This window comes from Taurulus bubalis (genome assembly GCF_910589615.1).
Source record: "Taurulus bubalis genome assembly, chromosome: 12".
Classification (NCBI taxonomy): domain Eukaryota; kingdom Metazoa; phylum Chordata; class Actinopteri; order Perciformes; family Cottidae; genus Taurulus; species Taurulus bubalis.
In genome coordinates this window covers 15,539,496-15,559,911 of record NC_136600.1, presented here as the reverse complement: position 1 = coordinate 15,559,911, position 20,416 = coordinate 15,539,496, and the positions used below count along the sequence as shown (strand labels likewise).

The window sequence follows — 20,416 nt, the reverse complement described above, 5'->3', positions numbered from 1 at the left end:
GTGGAACCCGAAGTGGAGCCATGAAACAGAACTTTTGTCTTCTTTCACCAAATAATTATTCATAATATATTTGCCATGGAGTCTTTTGGTTAAAAACAACAGTTATTGCTGTAATTTTTTAATTTTTTTTCTAATACTGGCCCAAACCTAACATAAGGTTATATAACTGTTTTCTGTGTTTGATGTTCCAGTTTGCCAACAATAAGTGACCCATGAGAGAACCGTAAACAGATGTTAAATGTGTGGAGACCTTGGTCCACATAAATAAGGTGCACTGATAAAATAACCACAGGGGTGTGCTAAGCTGGGGCAGAACATGCCCAAACACAAAAGTACGAATTTAGTGCCAAGACTTGGAGGACACGAATGGGGTCAACCGAAAGAGGGAGGAGATGAGGACGGGGGTAAGTGGGCCGGGGGAACGAGCACAGCGAGTCTGGTGGGATATAAATATGAGTCAGGGTGTGTCCAGGTGTCTTCTGATCTTCAACCTGACACCATGAGACTGCTGGCTCTGCTGCTGATGATCGGAGCTGCTGGTAAAGACACAGACATACACACATACACACACAAAGCCATACATGCATACAGTAATATCAGCAATTTCATAAATGTGATGGAAAGTTGTGGTTAAAGATAACTTTAACACATATGTGTCTCTTTCCTTGTGTGTGCGTTTGGCAGCGGCAGTTCCCCGTGAAGTTGGCAAGATCATTGGTGGGTATGAGTGTAGTCCTCATACTCGTCCATTCATGGCCTCCCTCAACTATGGTTACCACTTCTGTGGTGGCGTGCTCATCAACAAGCAGTGGGTGCTCTCCGTTGCTCACTGTTGGTACAAGTACGTATACATCAATGAAGAAAAGACTATGCCACAATTTTGCCATTGTGTCTGACTTGATTTTTATGCTATTTTTTCCCTTTGAAATAGAGAGACATATATATAAGAAACGAAATATTGAAAGCTTTTTCTGCTTCCGCATTCTAATTGGAATATTTCACTTCCTCCCTCAGTCCCTATGCCATGCAGATCATGCTGGGAGAACATGATGTGCGAGTGTTTGAGGGTACAGAGCAGCTCATGAAGACCGAAAACATCATCTGGCACCCTAGGTGAGTGAAAATTGAAAAATCCATTGCACAGTTTCATTCTTGTCTGATTCATTTATTCAGTGCAGAGAAACAGCTCCAGTTTAAAGCTTCTTTCATTTTTCTCTGTGCACAGTTATGACTACAAGACTCTGGATTTTGACATGATGTTGATCAAACTCTTCCACCCAGTGGAGGTGACTGCATCAGTCGCCCCCATCTCATTGCCCACGGGGTGCCCGGTGGCGGGGCTCACCTGCAGTGTGTCTGGCTGGGGCAACACTGCCCTCGGTGGCGAGAGTGGGTTGATTGTTATGTTTCAACAACATGCTTAATGTGTAGAATGTGTGGTGTATAATCGTATTTTAGCGAATATTTTGTTCATGGTAAAATTATACAATCCTTGTAACATAAAAACCCTTGAATGTGGCTTTCAAACCATTAATGTCAGAGCCCAAGCGAGGGGATGGTGCAACAGTATATATTTTTTTAAATCAAGGCTTCCAAATTACACTTGAAATTGAAATAAACAAATAACATCTATATCGGTTAAGTCTGGTGGGAGTCTATATTTTTTATTGTCAATGAATCCCATGAAAAGCTTAAAACCAGCAGTGAATTGAACCTCCAAACAAAAGTATTTCCTGTGTATATCCAAATTCTGATATAGCTTGTCTCTCTGTGTCATAGACCACAATTGTTGTCCAGCAACTAGATCACTGAAACACACCGTTGCACTGGGTGACATGTTCTTTTAATACAACAATATTGTTTTTCATGACTATCTCTGTTCTGCCTGTTACAGTTTACATGCCCACCCTTCTGCAGTGTTTGGATGTGCCCATAATGGAAACCCAGGCCTGTGAGAACATCTATCCTGGCATGATCTCTCCCAGGATGCTGTGTGCCGGATACATGGATGGAGGCAGAGATGCATGCAATGTGAGTTTTACAATAATTACCTCCAAACACTAACTGGATTCACAGAAGTGTGTGTGTGAAAGAATTAATCGCATGCTTACGCTCATGCTCACTTTATCAGGGTGACTCTGGCAGCCCTTTGGTGTGTGACGGAGAGGTCCACGGCCTGGTGTCATGGGGTCAGGGATGTGCCCTGCCTAACTACCCCGGAGTCTACGTCAAAGTGTGTGAGTTCATGTTCTGGATTCAAACCACCATGGAAGCCAACCCCTGAAGAAATTACCCATTTTCACTTTAATTTTCTTTACTTTTTCCACTGGTTAATTCCTGTTTTCTTTGACAGCCCTGACTTTACTTTTCTGTCTTTTTCTGATGCCTTGTCTCCTATGAAGTTTCTCTCGCTCATGTATCCCAAATGAACATGTGCCAGAACGAAGAAAACTAAATAAAACCAATTGGTATAAATTCACTTTTCATTTGTCTGTTGTCCATAATGGAAGAAAACAAAAACGCCAAATGAAACTACGTAGGAGTTTAATGTCAGTTACAGTTTAATTTTATTACCATATAAGACTGTTTGGTATCGTTACATGGAGTCATTTATTTACTCGCATAACGTATTCGTAAGAACAAACTTAGGGTATGGGTTAAATGACGAGGTAACATATTTCTATTGATTCATATATTCAATTTAGATATGTGATTGCCTCCTTTCGTTTGTTCAGAAAACACTTTAATTATAAAGATTCAGTACTGAACCTACTGTGAAGGTAATGACAGTGTGAATATTGAACAACAGGAGGCCTCGGTTAGCAAATATCCTGTCAGTCACACCCACTCATCACAACTTCAGCACAAACGGTCATTTACAGTTAAACATGACACCAGAAACTCTTCTTACATTCAATTAGGGCTGATTTCTGGATTGGAGATATGTTAGTCAGGAAGGATTTCTAACTTTCGTAAAAGAGTCTTTATTTTGTGGAAGTTGCTTTTCTGTCAGGACGACATTCTTCTCGTCATCTCTCCCAGGTCACATTTGTCTTCTCTCAGCCCCGCTCTCCATTCCTCCCTCTCGTTATGTCTTCGTCTCTGTTTGACTGGACTGGAACGTCCACCTACATGAACACAAAAAGAGATCCTACTAAAGTGGCTCTGCTGTGAAATATTCAAGTTTCATTATAAAATTATATATACTTTTTAGATAAATGAAAGAATTATAGCATGAGACTAGTATAATATTAGTCACAATGCAGTTTTTAGTCGTAGCTTTTTACTGGAGTTGAGAATACTTAAGACTGAATGCTTACATAAGTCTCAAAGCCATTGCTTGTTGGACATGACATGAGGGTAAAACACTGGGAGTGAAACTAAATGTGAATCTACTTATCTCCACAGCAAACATGTGGACCTGCCAAACAAAGGGAGCACTAATCGCAGTATTAATTGCTGCATTGCATTGCAATAATTTCTGGAACGGAGCCAATGTTCATGTTATCATTAAATATAATTTCTTGTCAAAATGTCTGCTGTGAAAGTATCTATGAATAGGATTAATTTGGGAACACATTAAATAACAAAATTGAGAAATCAGCAAGTTAGCAAGATTAATTCAGAAAGCATTAAACATCTCAAGCACGGGAAAATATTGAAAGACTTCTGTGAGGAAAGAAAATATTTATTTGCATAAAAGAACCAAATGAGAAACATACATGAAAAGAAACATGCAGTTCATGTTCTTTGGAATATTATTTTAATAAAATTAATAATAATAATATTTTGTTCCCAGTGTTCCCAGTATTCTATCAATTTCTGAATCTGGGGAGGCTTTACTTTTCTTTTTTTTATTGTTTTAACAGAAACAATTTTGCAACCCCCATGCTGTACATATATATGCTAGACTATATAATAAATCACCTCTGGCCAGAGCCTCTGTCAATTTAATTGAATCATCAACATCAACAACAATAACATCGCTTTTGTTGTTTAGTTAGTCACTGTACATACTTATATTTCACTGTATATACTATGTATATACACTTCATATATTTTGCATTTTTGCACTTTTATTATTTAATTTTCTTAAATGTCTTCTGTGTAACTCTGCTTGCTGCTGCCACAACCAAATTTCCACTTGGGGATGAATAAAGTATATATCCTATCCTATAACCTTTTAATCATTAACATAATATATATATATATATATATATATATATATATATATATATATAAATATACATATATATATATATATATATATATATATGTATATATATATATATATATATATACATATATATATATATATATATATATATATATATATATATATATATATATATATATATATATATAGATATAATGCAATGACTTACTGTCGGCACTCTTTGCTTCTGTGATTAATTCAGCGCTGCTTAAAACAGAACAACATGAAATGGAAACATAGGTTGTTAACTTAATCAACTCCAATATATGTCTGTAGCATGTTATTATTTAGTGATGATTAGCAACACTGCAAACATAAAGATAATTGTCATATTTGTGTCCAGCTGTTAAAATAATATGAATATCTAGTTTAATTAAAGTCCACAGTTAAATATCCATTTTTTTTAACAACATTATTTTTATATTAGGGCGGCTGTAGCTCATGGTCGTCCTGCAACCACAAGGTGGCCGGTTTGATCCCCAGTCTCCCCAGAGTTTGTATGAAAGTGTCCTTGAGCAAGACACTGAACCCCCAGTTGCTCCCTGGGCATTTCTCAGCAGCCCACTGCTGTTTTAAATCACACTAAACAATAAGTCACTTACACATTATTTAGTTTTTGGGTGTCCATTAGTCTTTTGCAAAGAGAGTTGCTTTGGGCTGCACTTAGTTTGATATTTTCTGTATTTGAGCACTTCATTCCAATAGAATTCCTCTCATTCTTAAAACAGCTGTAATATTGGTGCTACAGTATGAACCATGCTTATTATCATGAGCTGTTGGTTTGATGAGCTACGAAATATATGGCAAAAACTCAAGAGAAAAAATAATACATGGTACTTATACCACTAATAAATAGCCTCTTCTGCCTGATCATTTAGTTTTACTTTTCAGTAATGAATAGCAGGTAGTTAAATGCGTAATCTGCGTAGTGTAGAATAATCTCAATTATATTTATATTTCAACACAGTTCAGGATATAAGAGGATATAATGCAATGACTTACTGTCGGCACTCTTTGCTTCTGTGATTAATTCAGCGCTGCTTAAAACAGAACAACATGAAATGGAAACATAGGTTGTTAACTTAATCAACTCCAATATATGTCTGTAGCATGTTATTATTTACTGATGATTAGCAACACTGCAAACATAAAGATAATTGTCATATTTGTGTCCAGCTGTTAAAATAATATGAATATCTAGTTTAATTAAAGTCCACAGTTAAATATCCATTTTTTTTAACAACATTATTTTTATATTAGGGCGGCTGTAGCTCATGGTCGTCCTGCAACCACAAGGTGGCCGGTTCGATCCCCAGTCTCCCCAGAGTTTGTATGAAAGTGTCCTTGAGCAAGACACTGAACCCCCAGTTGCTCCCTGGGCATTTCTCAGCAGCCCACTGCTCCTAAATTGCTATGGATGGGTTAAATGCAGAGAGCAAATTTCATGTATGCATGCAAAAATGTATGTAATATGACAAAGTAATAAAGTTTAAGTTTTAAGTTTAAGTTTATTAGTAGACTTTCATTGTATAGATATAAATAGAGAAATATGAAAAAAGTCATGTGCAATTTCAGATGAAACCTACAAACACACAACAACCACAAAACAATCTGCACAATCAGTTAAATCTGCACGTTGAGTGTTTGCACAGTTATTTAAAGTCATGTGGTTCCAACATTATGTTGAGAACTTGTTTGCGGTTACAGTAACTTGGTGGAAACCTCTTTTCTTTGTTCTCATATAGATAACTTCAATTAATAGACCAGGCGACTATAAATAAATCTAAAATGTCATGCTCCTGAGCTCAGTAGAAGAAGAAGTCACTCTGTAGTTTTAGTCGCATGCTTAAAATGAGTCTCCTGAAAGTTTCTAGTATATATGTAGACAACGACCACATTTCCCCCTTTTACTGCTCTGCTTTAAACAATGTCTTACCTTTTCATTTTTGTCTGTTTTTTGTGTCTTCTACGTGCTGCATTGCCACTGTCAGCCTGCTGAAGATAGGAAACATGTCACAAAGACACACGCAGCCGTCAACCACGAGGAGGGATGAAGGTAATTACAATACTTACTTCGAAAAAAAAAATCACTTAGTGACAGTAACAATCGACTAAATGTAATTAGTATCTTTCAACCCTGGCTACTACATATTCACACTGCAGTTGGTGAGTTCTGTGCATGCATTAATATTCCACAGAGTTTGTCTGTGAGGAATGAAGAAATTGAATACATCATCATCGAACTGCCAGGAAGTAATACAGCATCAATATGCATGAAGCCTAAGTGTCTCTGGGAACTTACTGAACGGGAGTGTTTGTCCAGAGTCTTGGTTTCTGACGTCTCGGATTGGCTGGAGGGAGATGGATCATGTGGGGTTGTGCTGCTTTTAGGGGGCAGAGGTGGAGTGCTAAGGCAGGACTTGGGAACCTGGTAATCCAAACTTGAGAACTGTTGAGAGAAAATATAGGTAGGTGACAAGAAACCTGAACAAGTGCATGTTTCAAACTGTTACAAAACAAAACAACAAAACAAAGAGTCTGCAGCCATGCTAGTGGTACCTACATGCTAATGTCAATATGCTTACATTCACAATTATAACATGCTGATGTTTAGCAGATAATGTTTACTGCGTTCACATTCTTAGAACATCTGCCAAGTAGCATAAAAAACAAAGTAAAGCTGCGTCTGTCATTAGATTTGCAGGTATTTGGTCCCAAACCAAAGTATTGGACATTAAAATGATTATGAAACTAAATAAAACATTAAGGGATCAAAACGGTTATGACATTGAGTGGGTCATGAATGACACAAACATCAACCTCATGGTGGCACTAGAGAAAAGCTCAGGCGATCAACAAAGTCTGTCAATAAGTATTTCCAGTCTGGACCAAAGTGGAGTACCACCTGACAGATTATCATGGCTGTAATTAAACAAAACAAATGATCATATACAGAAATGTATTCACATACCTTGCGCATGGCGGCCATTTCTTTTACCATCAGTTCAATGTCCTCATGGTCTTCCTCCTCCTGGTCATCCTCACCCTCCTCCCACTTCCCGCTGCCTGCCCGGTACGGCTCGACGAGGATGGACTCTGTTCCTCTGATGTCGCAGCGACAGTATGGGCAGGTTTGGCCCGCTGACTTCTGCTAGATAGTTATCAAAAACAGGCAGAGTAATGGAAATACTAAATGAATGTAGAATGTCACCCGTTGTCTTGAGAACAGCGTTGTGTCTTTTGAAGTGTGGTGGAATATGTTGGACTTTTCTTCAAAGACTAAAGGCACCAGTTTTCCGAAAAAGATGAAGGAGGTGGAAATTACCAGGTACAACATATTCTGTAGATTGTTGTTTTTCATGAATGTAAACCAGATAAAGATGAATTGTTGTCACATTTTTACTTTCATTGCTTAAGGCATACAGCCGTGGTGTCTCTCCAGGTGTTATGGCGTTCATGCATATTTTTTTTTTGTATTCCTGTGACCACCGAACCTCTTTACAGATGCAGTCTGTCCATATAGTTTTTAAAGATGCCTCCTTTTATCTAATTGCAGTTTGCCTGACTGATATACCTGCAATTATTATTTGGCCTATTTCAAACTCTTTTACTTTCCCACACTGCTTTGTTAATCTTATACCTGCACTTTAGTATTCTTTCAGCTGCAAATGTGTGCAGATGCCTTTGAAATTGTGATTTAGTTTAGAGTGCCTGTGAAGGTCATTGTATTGTATTACACACTTGCTCTTGATGAGGAAGTCCGGTAGACTAACTTACAACTTTTCCATTGTGGTCTGACGTCAACAACGCATGCTACATTTTCTTTTCCTGTCGGTCTTTCTCTCACACACACAGACACACACACACTGGTGAACAAAGTGAATGTGACTGATACAGTTTGAGGAGGATATGAGACTGTGCTCACACCGGAAGTCATCAGCCAAATGTCAGGACATGCTGCTCTGCACCTTTGCAAAGGCTTAAACACATCCAGAACAGATCGGAGGCTAGTGGTTGGCTAGTAATGTTCCAGCAGCTGTTTTAATTCTGACTGGATGTCTTCAATGTCACTGTTAAAATAAATAAGTCGAGAGAAAAAGTGCACATGCTGTCCACGTGATGACAATGTTTTGATTTACAAACAGACTTTTGGGAGTTATGTGCCAACTAAAATGCTCAAATGTGATTGATTTTATTTAAAGTCAACCCAAATGATACTCTATATATCTTTCTCTGACATTAACATTGATGCTATCAGTTCTCGTCGACAATTTTACAGTTGCCAGTTTGCATACTGCATGGCATCTGTCATTGATAGAGATGGTTCATTTCACAGCCCTTTTCTTTTTTTATCCATTGATCCGAGCTTTGTGCTTGTCAATCTGGTAAGTTATCAAACTATTTGCTCATGCAAAAATTAGTTTAAGATGCTTTACATGTGGAGTCCACAGCTCTTTCTCTCTCTCGCCTAAGTGACCCAAAAGAAATTTGAGTTTATTGGTTTAAATTGAATAAATCATTCATGCCATTGCTTTGTGAGGGTTATCTTATATATCAGAAAGCATGTGAATGTCACTCACACCCTTTATTTTGCATAAACCTCAAACCACATTCAAATACAAAATAAATCTAGTTTAGTCAACCCTGCCTGTTTCCCTCCACTGAACACACAAAACAGTAACAATCTGCCGTGGTTTAACATATCGGTAATAATCCCAGGGGGACTGAAGACTAGCTGGTGTTTATAAATACTGTAGTTAGGCAACAATGAGTAAGTGGATGTGGGTTCATACCTGCCAGCCTGTAAGGCAGGGTTGGCACAGGAGATGCCCACAGGGCTGGATACGAGTGTCCTTATCCCTCTCTGCACAGATCTTACACACCTGGAAGGTGCTGCCTATGTCACAGTAAAGCTCATACTGCTCCTGTTGGGTGTTACAGTGGCGGTGTGGGCGGGTGGACGAGAGAGACAAGACAGAAAGCGATAAGAGAACAATTCAGAATCTGATTGATGTTTTCTCTTGGTAAAGCCTCGGGATTCTGTTGGCAGTTTGATTAATTGATAAAGAGGCATAAAGAGCATCCACTTACTTCTGTAACTTTGACTTTGCCCCTCCGGGCCGGTTCATACAAGCTTGTCAGGTCGGGGTTCACATCGCGGCCATCTGGGTACAGGTAGCTGCAGGCACAGAAGCACACAGCACTTAGAGAGAAAGCACAAACAAAGAAAAAAAATGAAGCAGAGAGATATGTGTGTTTGCCCTGACCAGCCTTCCTTGAAGCCCCGAATGAGTGCCTGGTAGAGAGGTGTATTCTGGGGGATGGTCTGGACGATGGTACCTTCACTGGTCACATGACCTATCGCCCACTGACCCATTCTTGTGCAGCTCAGGCGAAAGATATAGCTAGGAGAAATAAATAGATCGTTTTAAATCACACTTAACAATAAGTCACTTACACATTATTTAGTTTTTGGGTGTCCATTAGTCTTTTGCAAAGAGAGTTGCTTTGGGCTGCACTTAGTTTGATATTTTCTGTATTTGAGCACTTCATTCCAATAGAATTCCTCTCATTCTTAAAACAGCTGTAATATTGGTGCTACAGTATGAACCATGCTTATTATCATGAGCTGTTGGTTTGATGAGCTACGAAATATATGGCAAAAACTCAAGAGAAAAAATAATACATGGTACTTATACACTAATAAATAGCCTCTTCTGCCTGATCATTTTGTTTTACTTTTCAGTAATGAATAGCAGGTAGTTAAAGATGGAGTCGTGTGTTTCTATGTTGCTTCATGGACCTGATAAAGGATTTTTCCTGGTCCTAATTGTCAGATTTAAACTCGGGCACTCAACATCTTGAGAAATGTGTGACATATGTCATATTCTCTAGGAAGTGCATCAGTCAGGGTTTATTGCTGAGCTCGTCTTCACCTTCCAGGTCTGTGCTGGTAGTGTTCCAGACGAGCTATGACCTGGTCATAGGTGAGGAAGGCCATGTAGCCGGGATGAGTCACTGCTAGCTGGTTCCAGTTCCTTATGAGTGACCGCCAGGGCTAAAATGAGAGGAGACTCAGGATGTGCAGAATGTTTCATCAGATGAGAAGATACCTCTCTCATTTCTGTACGATAGATGTTAAGCTGCAGCCAGTTGACTTAGCTTAGCATGAAGACGGGGGAACCGGCTTGTCTAGCTCTGACTAAAGGGAAGAAAATAGCACCTCCTAAATTGACTATTTACTACAAATACTATCTGTTAAAACAGCACATTATTGAGCTTTTATGGTGATGGAAGATGGATTTGTTTTGTTCCCTTTGGATAGAGAGAGAGAGAAAGAGAGTAACTGTTTCCCCTAGTTTCTAATCTTTATGCTAAGCTAAGATAACCAGATGTAGTTTATATTTAGTGAAGAGATATGAGAGAGGTATCCATCTTCTTAACTCTTGGCAAGAAAGCAACAGAGCATATTTACCAAAACGTCAAACTCTTTCTTTAAGAAATCAGTTTATTATTTTTGATTGGTATATTTCACCTTACCTGAAACAGTCTGGTGAAGATGTCAAACTCAAACACAGTGATGTGGTCATTACAGGTGAGATCTATTGTTGACTTTAGGGCCATGGACTCCATCCCTTCCTCAAATGTGTGTACACTCCGCAGCTGCTCTTTGAAACTTTTCCACTGCACTATACACCTGTCAGAGCACATTATTATTAGAGAGCAAGTGTGGACAGACAACTCGACAAAAAAAAATGAATTACCCACACTCACTTTTTTCCAAATGAACGCATCCAAAACTCCTCAGCCTCTGTCTTAGTCACCATGTAGGTGTCCCCCTGAAAACTGCCCCCTGGAAACATGGCCCTAAGCTCCCAAAGCATGTGACTGAACAGCAAGGACAATTTGGTCAAGTTCCTCCTGAGAATGAAAAACAAAGCAGACTTTCAGTCTCGGAAACAAAAATAGAAATGATATACTTTGTTCAGACATGTCAACATGTTCTGGCCCTTTTGATCTCTTATACAAATACAAAAGACCATTTTGTGGGCCAATAATTCATTTGTTACAAACTGATAACCGTCATCTCACCCATCTTACAGTTCAAGTGTCAAAGGCCTGGGACATTTCTGCAGAACAATTTGAAGTTGTATATAAATACATAAAGTCTAGCTTAGAGTTAAGACTCCACCTTGCACTGTAGGTGAAATCATGTTTGTCTAACCAGGCAAGCACATTCAGCAATGACAACTGTGGTGACAACTAGGAGTTGAATCGATTGTGTAGAAATTGAAAGAAATTGAAGATCAAATTCTATGAATTTTTAGGGGAACATAATTTTTAGGGGAACATAATTCTAACATTTGATACTCTACTGCTTCTTTTGAGTTGAAACTGATACTTTCCATAGATACACACACAGATACAATCAAACACACACAACAGGTAGTCCAGCTAGCAAACAGGATGCTCTCTGTTGCATGCTTGTCTGTAAATACCACAAAATGTTCCAGTGGCCAGTGTGCCACTTCAAACCAGTCTCTATCCGTATTGACTGTACTCTCTTTCTGGGGTCTTCTAGAGCCCAGAAAGAGATACGAATAGATACGAATAGATACGATTTTAATATTCTATCTACAACATTTCTTTGTGGAAATTAAAATTCAAAAACCACAATGAGTACACTAAGATAATTACAATGAAGATTGAATATTTGAGTCAAAATTAAACCTACAATTAAGCCGTCTAGGGCAGTTTAATTTAGTTTAATTTATTTATATGAAATGCAAAACACAAGCTGCATTTTCATCTTTAATTGTAACATAATATGATCTATTGCGCAATCGATTAATACATGTATGTGTGTTTCTTATGTTGCTTCTACTTACAGTTGTAGTTGCATGTTTAACAGAGTTTGTACATTTGCATGTGTTTCATAAATTCTAGTCAGAAGAGGTCGAAGCCATCAGTGTGTCACAAACAATAATTATAGCCGCAAAAAACTTCCACTGTCTGTTTCTGTCGCCTCTACCGTCAGTCGTATCTCACTTCTGTTTTTAACTTCACATGATAGAAAATTAACTTATTAATAGAAGATTATGTTTTTTAGGTATCCAACAGTCAATGTTTTTAGAAATAGACTAGGCGCCTGCAGCTTAGTGGCCTGAGTCAGTGGGAAAACAAGCAGTAGAAAAAAGGACATTGTAGCAAGATGTTCGAAAAAAAATACAAAAGACGATATTTACTAAATGTTCTTTGCATCCAAACCAAATTACACACAATGTTTGCCACATGACTGCTCATGCAGACCTGGCTGCGGTGGAAAGGCCATCTGCTATTGTGTGTAAGATGATGCAATAAATCTTTAAATATATCAGATTTTTAGATCCTGTTGACATAAAAGCTTTGATCAAATCTGGTGTCTGTAACAATTTGCATGGAGTGTGTTTAGTACAGTAGAGTAAAATGGTCTCAATTGGATGGACGGACAGATCTAAAAGTAGAAGAAATAGATAAAGTCTTGAACTTATGCCACATGCAGATTAGAAGAAACAGTGTAAAAAAAAAAAGAAGAAGTCTGTTCAAAGCCAGACAGTCTCTCTCCCAAGCTGCTCACATACTGAGATTGCTTTTGCCAAGTTTCCTCCACATTAGCATCACAAAGACACAGGTTTGGCCCTTTTTCCATCTTCATCATTAGTAGTCTCAACAAGAGAAGCCGACGCAGCCCAAACTCCAAATAAAAAAGTCACTCTTTTTAAGTTGCTCCAAAATATCCATTTTAGCCCAACAACAAACTTACTGAATGTGGTAATTTTTTTCCTTCTCTGGCACACAGATAAGTATTTGACTTGTGGGAACCAGAGAAGATATTTAATTAACTTAGTTATTTTAGTTATGTAACATAGTTATTTTAGTTAATTTAACTTAGTTTTAGACACGGCTTCTATCATAACTGTCAACTATCACGTTATGGCTCTTTATGTTACGCAAATACAGAGGACTGTTTTTGGATTCTCCTACTTTTGTTTGAAGACCATTAGCAGAGTAGAGAGCCCAAGAGTTTGGCTCGTACCTGGCTATGCAGAAAGGTTTGGTTTTATTTGTTCTGGTTGCAAGGTCTCTGACATGTTGTTTATTTGAATGGAATTGTATTTGTGGTGCTCAAAGAATCCATTCTGTTCCCAGAACATGTTTCCTCGTTACTCTGGATAATGCACATTGTAACGGGAACACTGTTTCTGGAAAGAAAAGTTTCTGTTTTAGAATGTCAGTGCGGGTTTCATTCAAACTGTCCATTGTAATTCAGTAGAAATCAGAAATCAAATCTGGCTCAAAACCTGAGTAAATAAAACAACATTAGTTAATTATTGTTTCAGGAGAATGAGACAATGAACATGATAGGGATGTCATATTTTGTGTGTGAACCAACTCGCATAACAGACAAATATGAGTTTTTGTGTTACACTTAATTATTTCCATTATCGATTAATCATTCCATAATTTAGTCTCTAAATATAGTGAAAAAGCCTATCACAACTTCTTCAGATATTTTTTTTCGAGTAGTCCAAAACTAGAATTACATCCATGCAGTTGTATGCCTCCGCCAAACAATCAAGTTGCAGTTTATATTCATGTCTGTCCAAAATGTCATAATGTTATCCTATTAGACATTTGTGTAAAATTGAGTTATGGCCAAACATGTGTTTTGTGTAGTCACAGTGACTTTGACCCTTGTCCATCAAATTCTAATTGGTTCATCCCTGAGTCTAGTTGGACATTTGAGCCAAATTTTAAATAATTCTCTACAGGCTTTCCTGAGATATTGCGTTCACGAGAATATGAGAGATGTGGTTTCACATTGACCTTGACCTTTGACAACCAAAATGTAATCAGTTCACCGTCTAGGTTAATGTTTGTGCCAAATTTGATGAAATTCCCTCCAGGCGTTCCTGAGTTAATGCCGTCGCCGGTGCACAGAGATGTGACTGAAACGATTCACTGTTGCTGAAATAATGTTCTCTTAAGCAACTAAAAAGTTAATTATTTTGTGATTGATGTTTTACTCCAAAATGGAAAACACCATTGGAGAGAATATGATTCTTATAAAATATCATGAGATGCCAGAGGACAAAGGCCGTAATCATTACTGAATTAATGAAGCATTTGATTAGATCATTGTTACAATTGTTCATATATATATATATATATATATATATATATATATATATATATATATAATGTATTTATTTCTATGAATCTTAATTTATAGAAATAAATATATAGAAATAATGTATATTTATACAAACGAGAAAGAAACCCTTCATACACTGTGTAAAGATGTCAGCCAGGATCCGTCTTACCTGCAGCTGGATGTCTCCTCAAACATCTTCTCCCGGCCCTCTTTAAACAGCAGCAAAGCTCTGTCTGTCTTATCCAGCAGGTTCCTGACGTGGACCCTCAGGTACTTGGCCTCATCTCCTCGGGCCAGCTGGCTGCCTGTGGCCCTGGAGCCTCGGTAGGGCTCCCAAACCTGTGTGAGCAGTGTTGTTGTCTCTGATACCAGTTCTGGCAGGTATGGTGGACTGTTCCTCAGGCCCAGCCGGGGATTAGTGCACAGCTCATGGAGCTTGTCCAGTCTTTTGAGGGCCTTGTCCACCAGCCGCCGGTCTTCACTGGTTGGGGCCTGGCAACTCAATTTTGGGCTCAGGGAAGCTCCTGAACCTGCTGCCGCCATTATTCCACTCTTGTCAAGTGATGTGAATAAAAAAAAAAAACTTTAAAAGTAAGTCTGTCCCCATGTAAGGGGGCGTGGCATTAAGTAATAATGACCCTACTGTTTTGAGAGATGTGAAAGCTCTCTTTTGAGTATGTGAATGTTTATGAGTAAAAATAGGAGCAGCTATTCATACTGGCTCAAGTTTTAAGATGGTATTTATTGTCCTCACAGTGATTTTTGTGAGTTCCCAGCGTCATATGAAAAACACACATCTTAGCCTCCTCAAACAGCATCCATGCTTGATCCATTTGATAATAATCCAACAGTATTACATTATCCATCAATGAAGGGCATGTTTGATTACGGCATCTCTAAAAATGCCCTTGAAGTGTTGCATTTTGGCCCCAGAGATCCACTCCGGTCTGTTTGTAGCCTCTCCCTCCTGAGTCAGATTTTCAGGAAGAAAAAACACATGTTTAAAAAGATTTTCACAACATCAACAATAAAACACAAGAGGCCAAGCACAAGAAAGAGTGAACTGAAAACTGAGGGAGGGAGGACTCAACACTAATACTCAACTCTAAAACAGTTTCAACACCATCCCAACTCTCTCCACACCTTCATATTCAGTCTTTCTTTGCCCTATCTAGCACACTTACCGGTATTCATCATGCGCACATCTCGTCAGCAGCAGTCCCACATTGTCAGGATCAACAGAAAAGAGACATCTACTCACATCACAGTGGAAACATGTCTTCTGTCATTGGCTGAAATGTCTCTGCTTCTTCTTTGTTTCTCTTTCTTGATGTCGCCCTCGCTTTCTCTCTCTCGCTCTTCCTTTTCTTGGTGCACCCTTTGATTGGTTTCCTGGTTGCAGCCAGACAAACAGGTTTGTTTTCTTTGCTCTACTATTCGGGCAGGCAAGCAGATAGAGGGAGAGAGAGAGAGAGAGAAAGAGAGAGAGAGAGAGAGAGAGAGAGAGTGACATGAGGAACGAGACACAAAGAAGAAGCAGTATGGAAAGGTGAGAACTCAAAACGTAAGTCTAATTTACTAAGAATCGAAGCGTGACCTCAGTAAAATGTGGTATTCAGATAGCATACACAGTCAGACTACTTGTTATCAGACAGGATGCCTCTGTGGTCAAAGGAGAGGTCACCTTCAACAGTTGGGATGTTAAAAATAATCATCATCTTCACCAGCAGATTAAATGGATTTAGTTGGCATTTCACCAGAATCCTTGCTGCAAAGTCAGTCTGTCAATACGTCCACAATTTTTGTTCATACTTAAATATTGTATTAACTGTTGGATGGATTGCCATGAAATTGTGGACAGACATCTATGGTCCTCAGAGAATGAATCCTAAGGACTTCAGTGACTTTTCCTCCAGCGCCACCACAAGGTTGACATTGTTGGTTTGAATGAATTGTCTCATGAATTGCTACTAAAGTGAATACAGACGTGTCCTCCTCAGGATGAATTGTAATTACGTTGGTGAGTCCTTTATTTTCACTTTATCGCCATCATCAGGTCAAAAATGTTTCTCTATCCAATATTTTAGTTTATGATTGAATACCTGAAAAACTAATTACATTACAAAAGACCATGTGTTACAACAGAGGAAAGCCAAATGACTGAATTAAGCATTTGATTAAAGATGAATAAACTTTTGTTAGATATATTGCATTTTGACAAAAAAAACTTTGAGAAAAGAAGCTCAATATTGTTCTGAAGATCTTAACAAGTAGGTTATCTGTTTCAAATTCTAATGTATCATGTATGGATGCCAGCCAAGGGCCCTCTAAACTAGATGTGACTTCAAATAACCGCAGCAGGGTTTTACCACTTATCCAGCAGATTTTGAACACCGACCCTCAGGTACTTCGAGATTAGTTTAACAAGCTCTGGCCTGAGGTCCCTCGCTAACCTGCTGTGAGTACAAGTGTGTAAGAGAGCACAACCTTTGGGAATGTTCTGGAAAGATTATGTGTATATTATGCTAGTATTATGTGCTCATGTGTGAGCCACTGTGGGCATTAAAGTAAAATAAGTATGTGTTTTGAGTTATATTGTGGTACATATTCATATTTATAATTAGGCCCTGTGTTGTTTATGGAGAAGATATTATGTTAAATAATTTGAATCCATGTGCACTATATTATTTATCGTCAGTTTAGTTACACCATTTGTTTTGTAAATTGTGAAACGTTTGGTATTAACCTGCACTTTAATTATTGAGCTGAACTTGACTGGCAATTGTAGACAATTGTGTACAGAAATAAACAAGCTCTGGGCTGAGCAAAACTTTAACTTTGTCCTCTCTCTATCAATCCACAGATAAATGATATATATCAAAGTAACCTTTCATGCCTATCCAGATTTCTCCTATAGGTTTGGTGCTGGTAACATCATCGCTCAGTCAATTTTAAAGGTGTAATTGCCTGTTGTCCAAAAAATCATAATCAAACTTAAATCATAGGGCCACTGATGCACTATGAGTATTTGGTAGACGCAGGTGAAAGTCAACTGTCCATGCAACATCTTGTGCTTTTTTTAAATGTATTATTATTTAGCAAAAAACAAGCAATGAAGAAAAGAATGAACAAAGAAATCCTGCCTGTCTCCACGATCTAAATCAATCTAAACATGTAATCTAAATCAGCAAACATCTAGAATAATTCATCAATACCATTTATGAATAAATAACTAAACATGTGGGTAAAAAACAATATATTTATATACAGTACACTCTATATTTAAAAGGCAAAATATAGTTGTCTGCTCAGCGTTCCTTGACCAGAAGATGGCAGTAGTGCACTTCTGTCCTGCATGACAGCCTTCCCTGAAAACCAAGTAGTAGATCCAAAATGATCAGCTTTTCCTACATTGTATTCATGGTTGTTTTTAAGTGTTAGATTTTTTTAGGCAGACCAACGAATATTCAGTCCAGGAGAATGCGTTTGTGAGTTGAAGAAACTGAGAGTGGGAGATAACCATCAGTGAGAAGAGTGGCTATTTCTTTAGGTAATCTCAATGCTCGTCATTAGTGCCTCCAGGTTGGATTCTGTGCTAAATCAGATGAACTCATGCAGGGTCAATATTTGAATAAGCAATGAAAAATTAGAATGAGAGTAATGACTTCAACATCCACAAGAGGGGGACACTAATTCAGACACAACTCAGCCAGCTTAGTGCTGTTACTGAAATCTGATTATTCTACCACTTTTAATGTCATGCTCCAGCTGATATTACCTTGACTAAAATACTAGAAATACTTTACAATCCTATGACTCAACTCAACAAAAAAAGGCTTCCTGCTCGATTTTCTATAGTTGTTCATGTTGCAGTAGCCCCACCGCCGGCTGCAAAAGACAAATGTCAAGGCTACTTGCGCAGCAGCATGTGAGAACAGTAGTTTTTTTCAAAATTGTTCTAGTGTAGTTTAATTCTGCTTAAGAAGTATAGTATTTCTTCATGCTTACTTTAGTGTCTAGGTTCACCATTTCTCTCGTGGCACAAGGGGGCCTCATGCTACCTCTTGATCTGTGCCACAGATACTCTGCATTATGCAGCAGAAAACTGAGCCACCCAATATTCATATTGGTATGGGGATCATTCTGTTTACATACTGCACATGTGTATGTTATTTAAGCTCATCAAACATCAGCAATGTCTCATTGATTAACCAATGACATTTGTGAAGTGCGTGTTCAGGGTGAGACTGTCCGTTAAAGAGGTAGGCCCGTGTTTTTCATAAACAATGACACTTAATGCCAGCGGAGACCCTAATGGTTGAGTGCATTGACAGCTGCAGAGCATATTCGTGTAGTGTCAGGGTGTTTTAGGGACTTTAGACACCAAGTTTGACTTTCCGTTGCCAACTCCACACTTCAGTGGAAAGAGGAAAGTCCCAAATTGACCCTGGTAATCAGACCCTGCATGGTCTCAGGGTGGAGTAGAATAAGATAAAAGACAAGGAGGTAAGATGTTATTTGTGTGTGTGTGTGTGTGTGTGTGTGTGTGTGTGTGTGTGTGTGTGTGTGTGTGTGTGTGTGTGTGTGTGTGTGTGTGTGTGTGTGTGTGTGTGTGTGTGTGGGTGTGTGGGTGTGAGTGTGCATATGCACATTTACAGCTTGTTTGTGATCTGGTAATGTGGCATGGCATCAACTGATCAGCCGGTTCGGATGTAGCATCTTCTCTCTGTATCCCTGTTTACTTCTTCCCATTCCTGCTTTTGGGAGGGCAGCCAGGTGGCATATGTACAACCTGAGGAACAGGATATGAACTGATTGACACTGTTCATCCGATAGAGCACAATTTGAAAATGCGGTGTCCTCCAAACAACACTAGAGTGCTAAACAGTCTAAGCACACGGTTTACTTGCGCTTTCATATCTTCTTTATTTACAACGTAATGAGTTTACCTATTTGCACAAATGCAGAGAATTGAGCATTTGTGAGTCAGAATATTCCAAGAAAGCTGCCATTTATTGAAGAGTACAATCAGCTGTAATGTAACACAACTGAGCCAATAGTGTCTGTTCTATAAAAACACTAGGGAGTGAAACTAACATTATTTTGCTGACTTAAGGCACTGAGACATGCACAAAATAACAATACCTTCCATGACATCATTAAAAGGGCACAGACAAGTTCAGAGAGGAAGTTTACTTTTCAAAGACTTTCTGTTTTTGACACTCTTTGTCTTTTGATCTGATGCTAACATATCAAAACAACAAAAAATAGATGCCCAATTGCATTTAAAAATAGCCTATATAATTCTGCACATTGCCTGTTGTTAAAATCAGTTTTTCCATGTTGCGTTCTCATCTAATCTGTTAGGCTTTTGCAATAAGGGAAAGAAATACACTTTATAACAAGAGACCACATTACCTGCAACATGTTTCCATTACATGAAACTCAATGTTGCTCCTCAAGTGTTAAAATAGCTTAATTTAAATCAAATTCAATCTCGAAGCTTTTATTATTAACATGACTGACCAAAGCAAAGAAAATTGGAAGAAAGGAAAATAAAAACAAGTGTGCATTTTGAGCATGTCCAGCTGTGAATTTCAATGAATTTATGTTGTACATGTTGACAATTAAGAATCAGCCTGCAGGCGGGGCAGCCAGCTTCAGGCTCTAAGCCCCAAAGCACCCGAACAGAGAAAAGCATCGATCCTTGAACTTCTTGAGAAATTCAGCATTAGATGTTTGAACGTGCATGCAAAACAGACAGATGTGAAAGAGATCGGAAATGCAGACAACATTTTGAATTCAACGAAGTGTTTTTTTTTTCTCTTCACTTCTTCACTCAGTTTAATTTGCCCTTAAACCGAAACAAAACGATTATAGCGCTGAGAGGGAAAGCACCGCGAGTTCATTACAAGCAGATCAGCGCTATCGCAGCTGCTGCACTACCTGCAGTTGTTACTGTAGGTGCGCTGGGATGCACATTGTCGACACCAAACGTCTAGCTC

General features: G+C 38.4%; 2 protein-coding genes across 2 annotated transcripts; one reads left to right on the top strand and one right to left on the bottom strand.

The window, feature by feature from the left end:
• Positions 1-499: 499 nt before the first annotated feature.
• Positions 500-2,479, top strand: LOC306744807 (trypsin-like; the record flags this gene model as incomplete). The annotated part of the gene is made up of 6 exons (XM_079227494.1): positions 500-539; positions 685-841; positions 1,015-1,113; positions 1,226-1,389; positions 1,895-2,031; positions 2,132-2,479. 6 exons carry the CDS (start codon positions 500-502, stop codon positions 2,282-2,284), a joined length of 750 nt encoding a protein of 249 aa, XP_079083620.1. The 3' UTR covers positions 2,285-2,479.
• Positions 2,480-2,555: 76 nt separating this feature from the next.
• cblc (Cbl proto-oncogene C, E3 ubiquitin protein ligase) lies at positions 2,556-14,954 on the bottom strand (the record flags this gene model as incomplete). Its single annotated transcript, XM_079228043.1, has 12 exons — positions 2,556-3,128; positions 5,219-5,256; positions 6,153-6,211; positions 6,519-6,665; positions 7,188-7,364; positions 9,010-9,141; positions 9,308-9,395; positions 9,484-9,621; positions 10,153-10,274; positions 10,757-10,913; positions 10,991-11,137; positions 14,581-14,954. 12 exons carry the CDS (start codon positions 14,952-14,954, stop codon positions 3,010-3,012), a joined length of 1,698 nt encoding a protein of 565 aa, XP_079084169.1. The 3' UTR covers positions 2,556-3,009.
• Between the last annotated feature and the right edge of the window lie 5,462 nt (positions 14,955-20,416).